The sequence below is a fragment of the Lepidochelys olivacea genome (assembly GCF_965140295.1).
Source record: "Lepidochelys olivacea isolate rLepOli2 genome assembly, chromosome: 5".
NCBI classification, from domain to species: domain Eukaryota; kingdom Metazoa; phylum Chordata; order Testudines; family Cheloniidae; genus Lepidochelys; species Lepidochelys olivacea.
In genome coordinates, this window is record NC_140415.1 from 44,792,402 (window position 1) to 44,807,797 (window position 15,396).

At 43.0% G+C, this 15,396-nt stretch overlaps 1 protein-coding gene across 1 annotated transcript in view; it reads right to left on the reverse strand.

Annotated features, from left to right (window-relative positions):
* Positions 1 to 2,504: 2,504 nt before the first annotated feature.
* THBS4 (thrombospondin 4) overlaps positions 2,505 to 15,396 on the reverse strand; it is a 57,361-nt gene continuing 44,469 nt past the window's right edge. The window contains exons 15-22 of the mRNA XM_084628481.1: positions 15,267 to 15,319; positions 11,905 to 12,098; positions 10,329 to 10,507; positions 9,896 to 9,944; positions 9,589 to 9,785; positions 8,471 to 8,643; positions 6,101 to 6,240; positions 2,505 to 2,734 (exon numbers count right to left, since the gene is read on the reverse strand). Of these exons, the coding sequence (XP_084484607.1) occupies positions 2,673 to 2,734; positions 6,101 to 6,240; positions 8,471 to 8,643; positions 9,589 to 9,785; positions 9,896 to 9,944; positions 10,329 to 10,507; positions 11,905 to 12,098; positions 15,267 to 15,319 (1,047 nt within the window). The 3' untranslated portion in view covers positions 2,505 to 2,672. The remainder of the gene's footprint in view (positions 2,735 to 6,100; positions 6,241 to 8,470; positions 8,644 to 9,588; positions 9,786 to 9,895; positions 9,945 to 10,328; positions 10,508 to 11,904; positions 12,099 to 15,266; positions 15,320 to 15,396) is intronic.

The window sequence follows — 15,396 nt, forward strand, 5'->3', positions numbered from 1 at the left end:
AATACGGTTGATCCTAGATCGCAGAACCTTTGTGCACAACTTCTAGCATGGTTTCAGCTATTGATATCTCTGGTGCAGCAAACATGTCTTGTGCCATAAACATTGTCTTTAGACAATTAGTCCAGATTCATAACAAGTTGTCACAACACTACTGAAAAGTTGTTGAAGCTCCTCTTCATTGTATGTGATGAGCCCTGTGATGTTGGTGACTGACTTTGCCTTTTGCTCTAAAGTGTGCAATGCTGAAGAGTTTTCCATTTGCTCTTGGATGGAGATGTATGACCTTGGGGCTAGATGAGAAGCATGCCAAAGAGGCAGAGAAGAAAAGACCGAAGAATCCCTGTTCGACACCCCTGTGGATTAGATTAATCCCCATCATACTGTACTGTAGCCTTCATGCCATCATAGAAGGATTGAATCACAGTGAGGATTGGGGGGGGGTGGGGAGCCAATTCTTTCTAGCAAGTGAAAAAGACCTTTCTTCTGCCCAGGTCAAAAGCTGTTGTAAGATCTATGAAGGCCACACAGAAAGGTTTTTCCTTGTTCTTGACACTTTTCTTGCAGTTGCCTCTATGCAAAGACCATGTCGATAATAGATCTACTGGCATGGAAGCTGCATGGACTCTCTGCATAAACATGTTCAGCAAGAACTTGCAAAACATGAACAGCAAGAACCCAAAATACACCTGCACTGTGCGAACGCCTCACCAGCAGCACTAAAAAGAGAACTTATTCTGCAGTTGTTCCAATCACTTCAATCTCCTTTTGTTTTAATACGTTTTGATGTTCATATCCTTTATGGCTTGTGGTACCCTATCTTCCCCCCACAAGACATTGTGCTGATGTTTAAGCACAACCAGTCCTCATTTGGCCTAAGGTGTCTAATACCTTAGGGACCAGCCATATTCCAAGATTTTCTGCCAGGCTGCTGGGAGATGAGGGAAAGAGGCATTTTCTAACCTTTGGGGAACATGATGGGACTCCTGAAAACTCCATACTCTCTGCCCCCTCCCTCCATCTATGTTCCTTAAGATGACTAATCTCCCCAATAGCCGTAATCGCTCTCATTAGGAACCCACATGATAGTGTGGCTGATGTGATTAGGCCCTATGATGGTGTCCCCTGAATAGACATATCACCTACACATTTACCAATGTGATATATGCCATCATGTGCCAGCAATGCCCCTCTGCCATGTACATTGGCCAGACCGGACAGTCTCTACGTAAAAGAATAAATGGACACAAATCAGACATCAAAAATTATAACATTCAAAAACCAGTTGGAGAACATTTCAATCTCTCTGGTCACTCAATTACAGACCTAAAAGTCCCAATTCTTCAACAAAAAAACTTCAAAACCAGACTCCAGCGAGAGACTGCTGAATTGGAATTAATTTGCAAACTGGACACCATTAAAATTAGGCTTGAATAAAGACTGGGAGTGGATGTGTCATTACACAAAGTAAAACTATTTCCCCATGTTTATTCTTCCCCCCTACTGTTCCTCACACGTTCTTTTCAACTGCTGGAAATGGCCCATCTTGATTATCACTACAAAAAGTTTTTTTTCTCTCCTGCTGGTAATAGCTCACCTTACCTGATCGCTCTCATTATAGTGTGTATGGTAACACCCGTTGTTTCATGTTCTCTGTATGTATAAATAGCTTCTTACTATATGTTCCATTCTATGCATCCGATGAAGTGGGCTGTAGCCCATGAAAGCTTATGCTCAAATAAATTTGTTAGTCTCTAAGGTGCCACAAGTACCCCTGTTCTTTTTGCGGATACAGACTAACATGGCTGCTACTCTGAAACCTCTCTTAATGCTGTTTTGAAGATTTTCCAAAGTGACACTCAAATAGGCCAGTGCAGCTCCTTTTAAGAACAGACTATTCTACGTGCTGATTTGTACTCTGAACAGACACAGACAAGCACTGAATGTTTAACTACACAAATGACTTCCACAGATGGAGCATGCAAGTAAGAAGATATGTGATTAACACTGCTTGCCAGGAATTTTGGAGAACTGAAGAGCTAGAGCCTTAGGCCATGCCCCATTGTTAGCAGAATTAGTTTCAGACATTTCTGTGAGTAGACAGCTGGATTTTCATGGATGAAATTAGAAGGAAAAGTTAGACTAAATCAGAAACAATTCTCAGACTAGCCCATTAGGGAGTGGTCTGGAATAGTCCAGGGGAAAGGATGGGACCCTTTCCTTGCTCACTAAAGACACTAAAAACTAGACTGGAAAAGAGCGTGAGAAGAGCTACCCATGGAGAACAAACCTGCTGTGACAGGAACATAGACTAGATGACCTAAGAGTTTGTGTCAAACTTGGACTTCTACAACTCTGAGAACCACTGATCATTTCATGCTGGTTGCATCCTTTGTTTTATGTGAGCGCGCACATGAAGTAGGCGTCCCAGTTCATAGCCGAGCGTTTGAAAATTGCTTGGCCTGCTGCCTCATGGAGTTTAATTTAAAAAGACAGTGACGCCCCTGTCTATTTTAATCATCTTTTTATTTTCATATTTACACGAAGTCTGACAGTTATATCAACCACAACAAGCTGCATTGTGCACTCTTGCCCCCCCCCCCCTCAAAAAATCATATAAGGATTTAAAGTATTGCTTTACTGTTTGAAATAGCGACATCAGTTTGCTTTCTGTGTTAAATATCTCCACCTCCAAGCTGCTGAGCTTGAAATTCCTGAAAGTCCTCAGGGATGGTGTCTGAAAACAAGAAAATAAGCAAAGGTTAGTCTTGTTCCTGGGTAGCTGATGAGTGTTTAGAACTAGAGCAGTGTGGATAACTGGGAACGAATAACTTATTGGCTAAATAATGCTGCTTTTTCTAATCCGAATTGCCTCTCAGCAGAATGTGGAAGTCCCGAGCTGAATTTTTAATATGCTGAATCATTTCTATGAATAACTTTTGAGCTGCAGACCATTCAAGAATTGGGCACATTATCCCTTTGCACTGTGTGGAATGCACAAGAGTGATTGGTTGTGTAACAAACCACAGCAGGGAAAATAGCGAATTTTATAACTGAACAAGCAACTCCCAATTTCCTGCCTGTGATGATTCAAGCTGAAGGTATTTGTGGGCTAATAAAGGCTGAGCAGCCAAATGAGCTGGTTGTGGCAATGGAGTGGAACCAAAATACACTCTCTCCAAGTCAGCTGAACATTCACGAGCAGTTTTTTTTTCTACTGTTTGCCCAAGTCATGAAGAATATGTCTCTCTCCTGGTTTTAAATACCATGCCAGATTTATCAGTCTGTGGCCACTGAGAGCGAGGGAGGGAGTGGGTTAAAAGTCCTTGAAGTTGACAGTGTCAATTTCTAAATCACATTTGTCTGAAAATGTCCTATTACAAACTGCACCTGAATGACTGAACAGGAAAAGACAAGAAGGCAACAATTTCTTTGTTTTTGTTTACTCTGTGCCTTTGTCAGAACTTCGCCGGTTCAGCTGCACGGCTTCCTGCAGCCAGCCAGCGTCCCCTGTTTGGGTGGGCTTTTCACACGGCTACAGGCACAGGACCCATTAAAACAATATAAAATCTTTAAAACCTGGCATGTCAATGGTGCCAAAATCACTGTAGTTTGTTTGGTTGGAAATTGACTCGTTTTCAAGTGAACAGTGTCCCCTTAAACCCTTGTGCCAAATCCCCTGGCTTCTCACTTGAAGCTCCTGGGAGCTGGTGCAAAAGCCTCCGAGGCACATAGCTGAACGAGCAGCCAGAGGTACTCGGCTGTACGGGGCTTCAGACCCATGCCTTGACCTAAGCCTTCAAAAATCATGAGTCAACCACAAATTTGGCTTAAGAATTGGGGGGAAGGCGGGCTTTTGATTTGCCATCTGTATTTTTTTAAGTGTTTAGGATTTACTTGGACAACAGATTCAAGTTTTGATCTGAAACTGTGAGGGCTAGACCGAAACTCTTTCATTTTTTAATTTTTTAAATGAAAGCTGAGATCATTTGATTCCAGCAACTGGGGCGTGAAGAAAGTATTGTGAGAAGAGTGTTACAATTGTGAGAGTTGGCAATGCTGCTATTTCCATAAGGGAAAGTCCTGCTGAATATGTGGAGATAGTGCTTTTGCTATGGAAGAGTCAGTGATGTAGCTTGGGAAGCAGGCCTGTTGCCAAGCAGAGCCAGTCGGTTTTGAACCATTTTTCTAAAAGTGCTAAAGCTGGGGGGTGGGGGGAGAATGCTTTCTGGGAAAAATCACACTTCTAATCTTAACAACTCTCACTTCATGAAGGGGCCAATTACACTTGCCATCCTGGGTCTTTCGCTTGAATCACAACATTTCTGATAGGTTTCAGAGTAACAGCCGTGTTAGTCTGTATTTGCAAAAAGAAAAGGAGTACTTGTGGCACCTTAGAGACTAACCAATTTATTTGAGCATGAGCTTTCGTGAGCTACAGCTCACTTCATCGGATGCATACCGTGGAAACTGCAGCAGACTTTATATATACACAGAGAATATGAAACAATACCTCCTCCCAACCCACTGTCCTGCTGGTAATAGCTTATCTAAAGTGATCATCAGGTTGGGCCATTTCCAGCACAAATCCAGGTTTTCTCACCCTCCACCCCCCCCCCCCCACAAATTCACTCTCCTGCTGGTGATGTCATTGAAACTAGAGGCAGAGCAGTTGCAGAAAGGCCAGCAGCTCTGAGAGCCCTGCTTCACCTATTCTAAGCTGGCAACTCTCATTAAACATGCAACATTTCACCTTGGCACTAGTTCTGGGCTGGAGACTTGGATTTAAATGTTTAATTCCACAAAATGTAAGTTACTAGCTCAGTCAGCCAGTATTGCAGTGAGCAAATACTGACTGGCTTTTCTTCAGTACATGGGGGGGACTATACCAGGGGACTGTTTGGTCAGGCCGAGATTGAGTCTGAGAAGAGAGAAGTGATTCGCAAAAAGAAAAGGAGTACTTGTGGCACCTTGGAGACTAACCAATTTATCTGAGCATAAGCTTTCGTGAGCTACAGCTCACTTCATCGGATGCATCCGCTGAAGTGAGCTGTAGCTCACGAAAGCTTATGCTCAAATAAATTGGTTAGTCTCTAAGGTGCCACAAGTACTCCTTTTCTTTTTGTGAATACAGACTAACACGGCTGTTACTCTGAGAGAAGTGATTGTGTTCCACTGATGAGTTGATATGACAGAAATAGCCTCATGTGAACAATTCCTCCAGAAGAATTTCATGCAATAAGGAAAGGGTGTACTCATTATCTAACGGGGAAGTACAGCTGTGTGCACAAAGTACATGGGAGCACCAGGGCAGCGTGGTGGTTTAGGCGAGGTTGGGGGGATGCAGCCCAGGATTGTGTTTTTTGTAAAGTGTGCCCAAGTTTTATGATGTATTGTGTTACTGTTTTAAAATTAATTCAGAGATTTTCATGCCGACTTACTACGTTGGAGATCTGAGTTCAGCTAGAAGGAGCCCTGGCCAAAACTGAAGAGGTGTAAAATGTCTAAATTCTGTCTGCAGATGAGCGTTCCTTCTCAGCTGTGGTGCCAGGCATCATGCGGAGGAAGCTCATAGCTATAACTGTAAAGACCGGTACAAGAAACTGCCTTCCACTAACTGATTTGAGCAGCAGCAGTTTGGCTGGAGTGTGGGTTGGCTAACATCCCATACAATGGATGTATGAGTGAATGCAATGTGTACTGGGGGACATAATATTTAATTGACCGAGGACAGCGCCTCATTTGCTGTATGGTTAGCTCTGAGGTGGTGGTCATTTGGTCTTTTAGTAACATTTCTAATTGCACCTACTTGGTGTCGTTAGCATGCTCCATATAAGGGCAGGACTATGCTGGCAGATTACATGTATATTGCAGATCAGGAGCAACAGAGCAGCTGAGCTGCTTATTCTACCTCTGGCAAGACGCGATCCATACTAAGGCCGGCGTCAGGCACAATGTTTCACAGATTCATTTGCTGGTGAAAGGAAAGGCTGCAAGTTGTTTGGTTTTTTGTTTTTTTTTAAAAAGAGCCCAAACTACTTCTCCTCTAATACAGTAAGTCATTTGATAATCATGAGCTGAGTCGCTCTAAGAGAAATGTTACCATTGCAGCGATATTTCAGGTTGGACCAAATAATGTTTTCCTGAGAGAAGCAGAAAACACCAAGTCTTCCTCCACGCATGGTAGTGTCCACAGTTACTCCAGAATCTGCCACCAGTTGAGAACCTTCATAAAATCTTGCCCTTCAGAATAAAACAAATGCAACCCCTGTCAGCGCTCAGATAGCCACTGTTGCATTGCAAAAGTGTTTTTAATATCTATCTTTCTTCTACCTTGTGACAAGCTCCTTAGACTGGTCTCAGGACCATACCACCATCAACTTGAAGAGAAACCAGAGTTATAACTCTCAGCTGTGATAGGGCTGTGCCCGTGGGGAAGAGAAGGGGCAGAGTTGCTCCAAATTAGGCTAGCTTCTAACAGCCCCGTAGGAGGCCTTACGCTAGCTGGGGATCACTGGGGATCATTGTACGTTCTGACCACAGCGGGGTAAGGTGTTCGGTTTTGTGCAATTAGAAAGTTGGCAACCCTACATGCCCACTCTCATCCCAGCATGCTCCCCACACTGGGGGAGTCAGTTGGCTATGCTAGCTCCATACCAGCTGCACCAAACATTCAGCTGTGTACTTACCTGTAAATATCAGTATTTATTATTGAAATGATGGTGGTGCCCACTGGGACCCAATCAGGATCAGGGCTCCATGGTGCTAAGAGCTGTACAAACACATATGGAAATACAGATACCTTCCCCAAGAGTTTCCTTGTTATAAAACCATTATAAAAAGGAATGATTTACCATCCTTGATTTTTGTTTATTTGGGTGTTTTCAAAAATAGCACAGCTGGTGAATTTAGTTTATCAATTCTCCTGGGCTATTTTGGCTTTTGTGCCTATTCCTAGGCCTTGCTGAAGTCTCTGAGAAATGCGCGATGCTACATAGTCCACAGGGCTGCTATACTTAGTCAAAACATACTGTAGTGAGTTATGGTCCAAGCGTTGGCTCAGACTTTCACTTTTGGTTCTGAAGGCCCTTGTTCTCGAAGGATTAAATAAGACTCGCTTTATCCGCTCCTTTGGTGTCTGAGGATTTTTAACTGGAGTTACTAAAAAGAGAGTGCGTGGCTGTATACTCAGCATGCTCTGAAAGGCAGGGAGCTGCAAAAACTGTGATGAATCTTGAAGTTTATTAAATCCTTTGCCCTATTCAGCTTACTTGAAAAACAGCGCAAATATGCAATTGGTCTGATGGGGCCAAGGAGCAGGGCCGTGTGCACTTGGGTTTTTTTTTTTCATATAATACTTTTAGATCCTACTTCTATTGACTTGAATGTTCCAAGATCAAACCCCTGATCCTGAATGATGATTTCTTGTTAAAATGCTTTCTCATTTTTGTCTTTTTGCCCTTCTTAGATATTAACAAAATAGAATGCCCTGTTTCTTTAGGAGACCTACACCTCTCCATGGATGTCAGCCAAAGCCAACATTGCTCATATTACATCTGTAAATCCCGATCTATTGAAAAACAGATTAAAAATCAAGAGCAATTTGTAAAGGCTTCTCGCTGACTGAATCATAGTCTTAGAACTGGCTCAACATCTCTTTTGCCTTTTAATATTTAAAAAGGTGACTGCAGTAATGGCCTTACTACTTCCAGACTTTGTTCAAAGAGTGTGAATTCCACCATCACGACTACTTGTCTTGCCCCTGGCAATTTGTAAACATCATAGGGACAAGAAGAACTTCTATGCTAACATACACTCAGAGAACATATTGAGGTCATATCTCATATAGACAAGGTTACTTGAAGAAGAGTTCTGTATGTAAGCTCGAAAGCTTGTCTCTCTCAGCAGCAGAAGTTGGTCAAATAAAAGATATTACCTAACCCATCTTGTCTCTCTAATGTCCTGGGACCAACACAGCTACACCAACACTGCTTATAGCGTGTGTGTGTGTATATATGTATACATATATAATCATGCTGTGCTAATTACTGATACTGTTCTGTTTTACATCTTTACGCTTTCTGTGGGGCCAGCTTTGGTTGATTAGTTCTGTTACTTATTACACAGGGTGTTGTGGATAAATTATCACAGTTTATATGTACATATTCCACGGGATAAACATTAAGGAATATTTATACAGAAGTCAAATAACTGTGAAATGTTAAGACTTGAATGTGTTTCTAGAAGTGGTGTCACTGGTATTTTCAAAAACTTTTAAAGCAAAACCAGGCACAATAGCAATGTCTGTCTTTAGCAGCTACAAAGCCCAGAGACATTTGACAATACTTGTAATTATATGGGGTGGGTTTTTCTAAAAAACAAAAACACCCCACCCTAACTAGAATTTCACAAATATAAAAAATATAATAACTGCTCTTTAGCTCTACAAAGGTTTAAACAAGCCAGTCCCTACCTGATGTATCCAACCTGGGGTCTGTGCTGCAAGAACCATCGATAAGAGACTTTATCTTTCCAACCTACATTTCTGGGGTCTTTCCAAAGCAGTCTGACTTGGTCATTGGTGTCCCCAGTATGCCAGAGTGAATTCCTGAGGTGTTCGCCAGGGCCAGTCTTGGATTTAACAGCCTAGACAAATATGGCATTGTTTAGAAAGTGAACAAAGAAAATTTTCCCTTTAAGCATTAGACCAGGAGCTCTCACTTTTCATAGTGTGGATCACATCTTACTAGAAGACTTGCCTTCTGCACACCTCCCCTCCCATCCATGAGCTCATGACATCCCTGTGCCAATTGTAGACACTGCTTACAAGGAGAAATGAAAGTATTTAATATTTGCTGTCTTTTCATTAAGCAGCTAGGAACAAGGAGGAGCCAGCAGCATGTGCCAGAAGGTCTCAATGGGCAACTAGTCAGTGTGCCATGGACCACATTTGGGGAAGTTCTGCTTTAGACAAACACACAGCCTCTTTAAAATGGTCCCTTTAGGCCATCACCAGTGAATTGAATGAGATCTGTGTCCAGGTTTGATTTTATGTATTTATTCTAATTAAAAGGGCCCATTTCAACTCTAGGGCAACCGATGAAAGCTGCCTCATAAATTTTTAATGAGCATTGATTGGCACACACATTTTGGTAGATTCAAATTATCCTCTGCATTTCCATACGCTTATTAGAGTACTCGTAGCATCTTAGAGACTAACACATTTATTTGAGCATAAGCTTTCGTGAGCTATAGCTCACTTCATCAGATCCATCCGATGAAGTGAGCTGTAGCTCACGAAAGCTTATGCTCAAATAAATTTGTTAGTCTTTAAGGTGCCACAAGTCCTCCTTTTCTTTTTGCCAATACAGACTAACATGTCTGCTACTCTGGAAGTTATTAGAGTGATGCACATATGCAAGGTACCACTCTGATATTAAATTAACCTTTCCTTTAGGAAAGAGCTGGTGGTCCCCAGCAATGGTGGGAGAATAGCATAGGCATTATATGGCCAACTCCTTGTATGCTTGGATAGCCATTGCACAGAGAACACTGAGCCACCAAATTTGATGATGTTACTTAGCCCAGTACCTTAAGCTGAATGCCAGGCTCTGCAACAGCTCTGAATGGAGTTGCTTGCCAGTAAGTCTGTTCTGTCTGCTTCCACATTACCACATAAAAACTGGAACTGTCTTGGTAACCAAAAATAAAGCCAGCATAGTCATCATCCGTCACCGTGTTCACATGAAAGGTGCCTTCAAAGTCAACCCCGTTGAAAGCTGTGTAGCCTAGGAGCAATGGATAGACACTGTGTGAAGACCAATCATTGGCAGAAAACTTGACCACTTGCCAAAAGATTTTCTATTGCAAAACATGAGTACAAAAATGGTCTCCATACCAACTGCGAGGCCAGGATCACTGTTCATGGTCTGTACAATCTCCATACCCTGAGAGGGGAAATTTAATTATGTTATTGAGGCGTAATAAACAATAGGGTGATACTGCAACTGCTACAATGAGATGTTCCACAGCTCTACATCGGCCTCATGCTGGCCCTCTGTGCAGCAGTGAAGTTCTCCCGGAATAAGCTTTCTGTGTCTGTAATTATTTTAGCCCAAGTGTTGTGTGTAACTTCAAACTTAGTTGCACACTTTTTCAAAAATATCCTTTCCTTTTGGCTTTTAGCAAGCATCAGTTGATTGTAATGCTTTAGCAAAGAAATGACAGATTCTGATAAGCTCAGCACAGGTTGGGTTGTTTTTTTTTTTTTTTTAATTTTGTTTTGTAATTATTTGTTTCTGACAGCTAAAAGGTGTTGAATGTATTTTTACCTGGTTCAGAACCATCCAGTTAGGATCAATCTGAGCATCACCTTCAGGATCCAGGACCACAGTTTGATAAGCCCTGAAATCTGTGAGGGTGATCTCAGCATTCTCAGGGCAAATATCAATTCGATCAATTACTGTGTCCTGGTCAAAATCCGATTCACATATATCACCAACTCCATCACCTGAATGCATCAATGAAACAAAAGGGGAATTATCTACAGCCACCTTAGTCTTAACCATTGGAACAAACTACCAAAGGAAGTAGTTGATTCTCCATCTCTTGATGTCTTAAAATCAAGACTGGTTGCCTTTCTGGAAGATATACTTTAGCCATACACAAGTTATTGATCTAAGAGTCCCTTCTCACCTTAAAATTTATGGCGGCAAAGGAACCTACAGAAAGTGCTTGAAACTTACAGCAAATTTGACAGGTGCAATAGGTGTTTTTTTAAGGTTTAACAAACGCACCATTCGCTGTACTCAGATCTGACATGGCTAACAGATCAAGCAAAATTCAGAATACAAGTGTATAGCACTTTTGTTGGACTAAAATTAATACCACATAATGAGACACAAAATGACTGTCTTTTGCCACTTGTAAGCAAAGATTTGACAGCACAGTTCCACACTAAGTTCTCAAATGACCAAGACACCATTGTTTTTAGAAATTCTTGTATAGGTATATTTTCTAGTTAAGTATAAAAATACAAATATCCAAATTAACGAATAAAGTATATTCCATGATGCATTCTCCTTGCTTTGTAAACCATTTAGTCATTTGCTTGTTTGCAAGATTTAGTAAGGTGCAAGGAGTACCCTCAATCACTAATGTGAAGTAGAGAGATTTTACAGTATTGGCTTGTTTTTAAGATTGTTTTGTATCATTGTTATGGTGAAAACTGAAAAATCTTCCAGGGATATTTTACAAGTTAGTTGGTTTAAGAAAAACAGAGACAGACAGATGATTTTACAGTTTTGTGCTGAGTCACAGGGATCCTAATGTGAGTCTGTCTTTCACATCTGAATAAATTTGGTGAATTTAAATTGTTCATGAAAGTGAGAGCCAAGGGCCAAATTCTAGCCTCTGCTAGTACCTCTATGCCATTCCAGCAGCATGAAGGGCATTGAGTGCCCCTGGAGGGAATTCCTCAAAGGTAGGGGCATGCTGGAGAAGAAGGGGGATGTCAAAGGTGTGACAGCAGCAGCTTACAGGCAGCCAAGGAAGGCTTCTGTAAGTCAGAGTGATCCCTGGGCTGCCCAGCCCCCAGAGTAGCCTAAAATCTGGGAGGCCCAAAGATGGCTTAAAGCTTCTCCCCACCCCAGCTGCGCCTGCTTGAGAGATGCAGCACAGAATGTGGCCCAGAGTATGGGACAGAGCCATTGGTTGCTGCTACTCGTAATATGTGTCAGTCCTGACTTGTACATAACAGGGCTCCCTCCTGTACAAAAGAAAAATCTACCTTTAGACTTTGGACAACAGGGGCTTATGTGAACTTGGTTCCCCTTGGTGAGAACATGCTGCCTTACAGTAAGTGTACTGCATGTTCACTAACTGCATAGGTGGGTAGAACAGACTTACTGTTGTCATCTTCCTGTCCTGGGTTGGGAACCAGTCTGCAGTTATCAGGACCCGGGGGCATGAGGTCTGGAATCCCATCATTATCATCATCATCATCACACTCGTCACCCAGCCCATCCTTATCAGTGTCCAGCTGGGAGCTGTTAATGACTGTGGGACAGTTGTCTGTGCTGTCCTGGTGTCCATCTCCGTCACTATGAATTCAAACAAAACAACAAACCACACAAAACACACACACAAAGAATCAGCTCTTGTCCCCAGACTAGAGCACAACAGCTAATCAATCATGAAATACAAAGTATAGTTGATGCCATCGGATGGATCCTGATGCCAGCACATGTAATGAAAGGAAAACTCTCACAAGGACCGTGAAATGAGATATCTGGGACCGTGAAAATTGCTCATAGTTAATCTGGTTATAGTGAAGCTTCAGTTTTTGAATGTGAGGACATGGAGTACAGGAAGTGGTTACGTGCCTGGCTTCTCCTTGCCATGGTTTAGCAACACTGCTTTTTGACAAATATTTTGAGGTACAAACATTTTGTGACCGGGGGTTCCTGATGGGCCTAGTCCATGGTACTCAGCACTGACAGGTGTTTTGGGAAATGTCCATACAGCAGCAGCCCTGCATTGAGGCCTAGCTAAACTGATACAGCTGCATCACTAGTAGTTAGGTTTGGCAGGATTTGATTTTTTTTTTTAATCAATGTTTATTTTTAAGCCTTTTCTAATTTTTAATCAATTTAAATGTTCGCTGTTTTGCCAAATTATGGGGAGGAGGCTGCATTCTCCAGGCAGAGCAGAGATCCCCCTACACCTGACCCTGGCAGTGTCCTTGCCTCAGAGGCTCCCTCTTCTTAAAATTAACACATGGTAAATCACGGGGTTTGGGGGAGGATGGGAAGGGGAAGCAGAGGAACTGCCCTCCAGCCATATCTAAATGGCACCAGCTCCAGCTCAGCTAATGCCCATATTACAACATGAAGGCGGGAATCTACTAAACTTCTCAAGCAGCATTTATCTGACTTTCCATATCTGTAAATTGCTATTGTTATCGATGGAAATATTTTGTTCAGGGATTGTGTGTGTTCGGTGAAATCAACATTTACCAACCTTTACCAATAAAAATCTTCCAAACCTATTTGTGGCTTCCTGACTGTGGTGTAGTGAAATCACCATAAGCTACAATGGCTCAGTCAGACTCCTTCTGAAGACCTTACCTCAGGTACTGCAACCAATTTGTATAACCCATGCTGGTGAAGCACCTAGGGCTGCTGTTGTGTAGGGGTAGAGGGTGTTGCAAACTCAAGGCATTCCAGCAATTTTTTTTCCCCCCAATACCTTTTTGCCTAGAGTAGCCAGAGCCACAGTGAAGTGCAGTGAGAGTCAGGATTAGCTGCAACGTTTATCAACGGACAGTCATGACTTGTCTTCGCTGCTAAAAAAGGCGAGTTTTTCCTCTGGGTAACAAACGTGTGTGAGGTACCCTGAGGCAAAACCACAGTGGCGATAAGGCACTTTAGATTTACCTCAAGGTAAACTAGCTAAGGTCAAGCCCAGTTGGGGATACAGTGCTGTCACTTAGGCCTGGTCTACACTTTTCCTAGCTACATTACTCAGGGCTGTGAAAAATTTCATGCCCTGAGTGCTGTGTATGGCTGAGCCTCCCCAAAAAAGCCTGGTGTGGCCCCGTCCATGTTCCGCCCCCAGGCCCCATCCAGCAGGTCCTGCTCTTCTGTGGCCCAGGCTGGTTGGGGCTGAGGGACTGTCTCTGGGACTCTGGGCAGCTGGCGCTGGGGCCAGGGCCCTGCTGTGCTGCCCACCTGGTGCTTGGGGCACTAGAACTGTGCCACCCGCCAGCCTGGTACTCTGGGGGTGTGGCTGCCTGGTGCTCCGGGGCTGGGGGCGCTTGGGCAGCCAGGAGCTGTCGGCTGGTGGCCCGGGGGGGCAGAAGGGAGGGAGCGGGGGCTAGCCTCCTCCATCGACCAGTTCACAACTGCCCATGGTGCTGTAGTTAACGCAATCTAACCCCTGGTGTAGATGCGGCTAGGTCAACGGAAGAATTCTTCCCTTGACCTAGTTACTGCCTCTCAGAGAGGTGGATTAACTGCACTGACAGAAAAGCCCCTTCGGTGGATGTGGGAAGCGTTTATGTTACGGTGCTCCACCTGGACATCTGGAGCACTGTAGCTGTGCCACTGTAATGGCTGTAGAGTAGCTATAACCTGCAGTTACCTCACAGAAAAACTACAGTGCCTTGTCTCCACTGTGTTTTTACCCCAGGATAGCTCGTGGGACAGCTACCCCAAGACAGAAAACACACTTTTTTAGCAGTGAAGACAAGGCCTCACTCTCTTTGCAGTGAAGCTTCACTCCATGTTAAAGCTAATCCCCATACATGAGGATAAACGATGGTAGGGTAGTTTCAGGAAATCCTTAGTGCCGACCAGGCCTCAGTGGTTTCCATTGTGCTAATCACCTTGGAATGCAGCAATTATCACCTTCCCATGCGTGGGAAATGGTGCATTCCTAAGGGATTTAATCACTTCCCCTTTCCTCTGCTTTGAGCAGGGGCAAGTAGTAGTTGCCTTTTCCTTGTGGAAAGAGGAGTAAAATATAATGCCCTAAACCTAGTTTTGCTGGCGTTGCTCTCATCATAGAGTGAAAGCGAATGCAGCTGGTCTTGTGACAGTCACTGCCTTTGGGAGAAAAGAAATGGCATTTCATGGATTCCCCAGCACATCCTCAGCTGCCCCTGCCCCTGCCCCGCCTAGTATCTGCAAGGGATGAAGAGAGACTTTACCACTACTCCTATACTAAAGTGAAAGGGACATTTTTTTCAGGTAGGTCCTTGCCTTTTACAATGAAACTTTATGTTATAGTGAAGTCTTGTGTGTTAGTGGGGAAAACACCTCCCCCTAAAATTGTTTGGGTGGTTTTGGTTTTGATTTGTGTTGATTTGATAATATAAGTTCTGTGTGGAGCTTGCCAGTTTTCTTTCTACGGAATCAGCTTTGAATCATGTCATGTACCTGTTTTCTATACCCTTTTTGGACCTGAACTGATGAAATGTACATATGTACATGGGAGAAAGTGGAAGGGGGGATGGTTTACCTACTATTATAGCAACAGTAATTGATGACCATGGCTTTGAATGATAGTTATTTCAGAAGAGAATTTTATGTAATGAAAATAAAGTATGTTCTTACTGGGCAGGAAATACTGAAAATAACCTAGGGCTGAACTCCTGATGGGAATGTGGGTGCATCTCTACTGAAGTGGGTGGAATTAGACTAGCTTATGCCAGGGCTAAATTTGATCCAGTATTGTTCTCTTGTTGATATTAGATGGGGGTACTGTACCTGTCTTGGTTGGTGTCACAAGAATCTCCAATCAGGTCATTGTCAATATCTGACTGGAAACAGAAACAGAGGAAATTGTAGTGTTAACTGCTGAGAGAATATTAAAATGACAGTACTATATTGGCAGGAT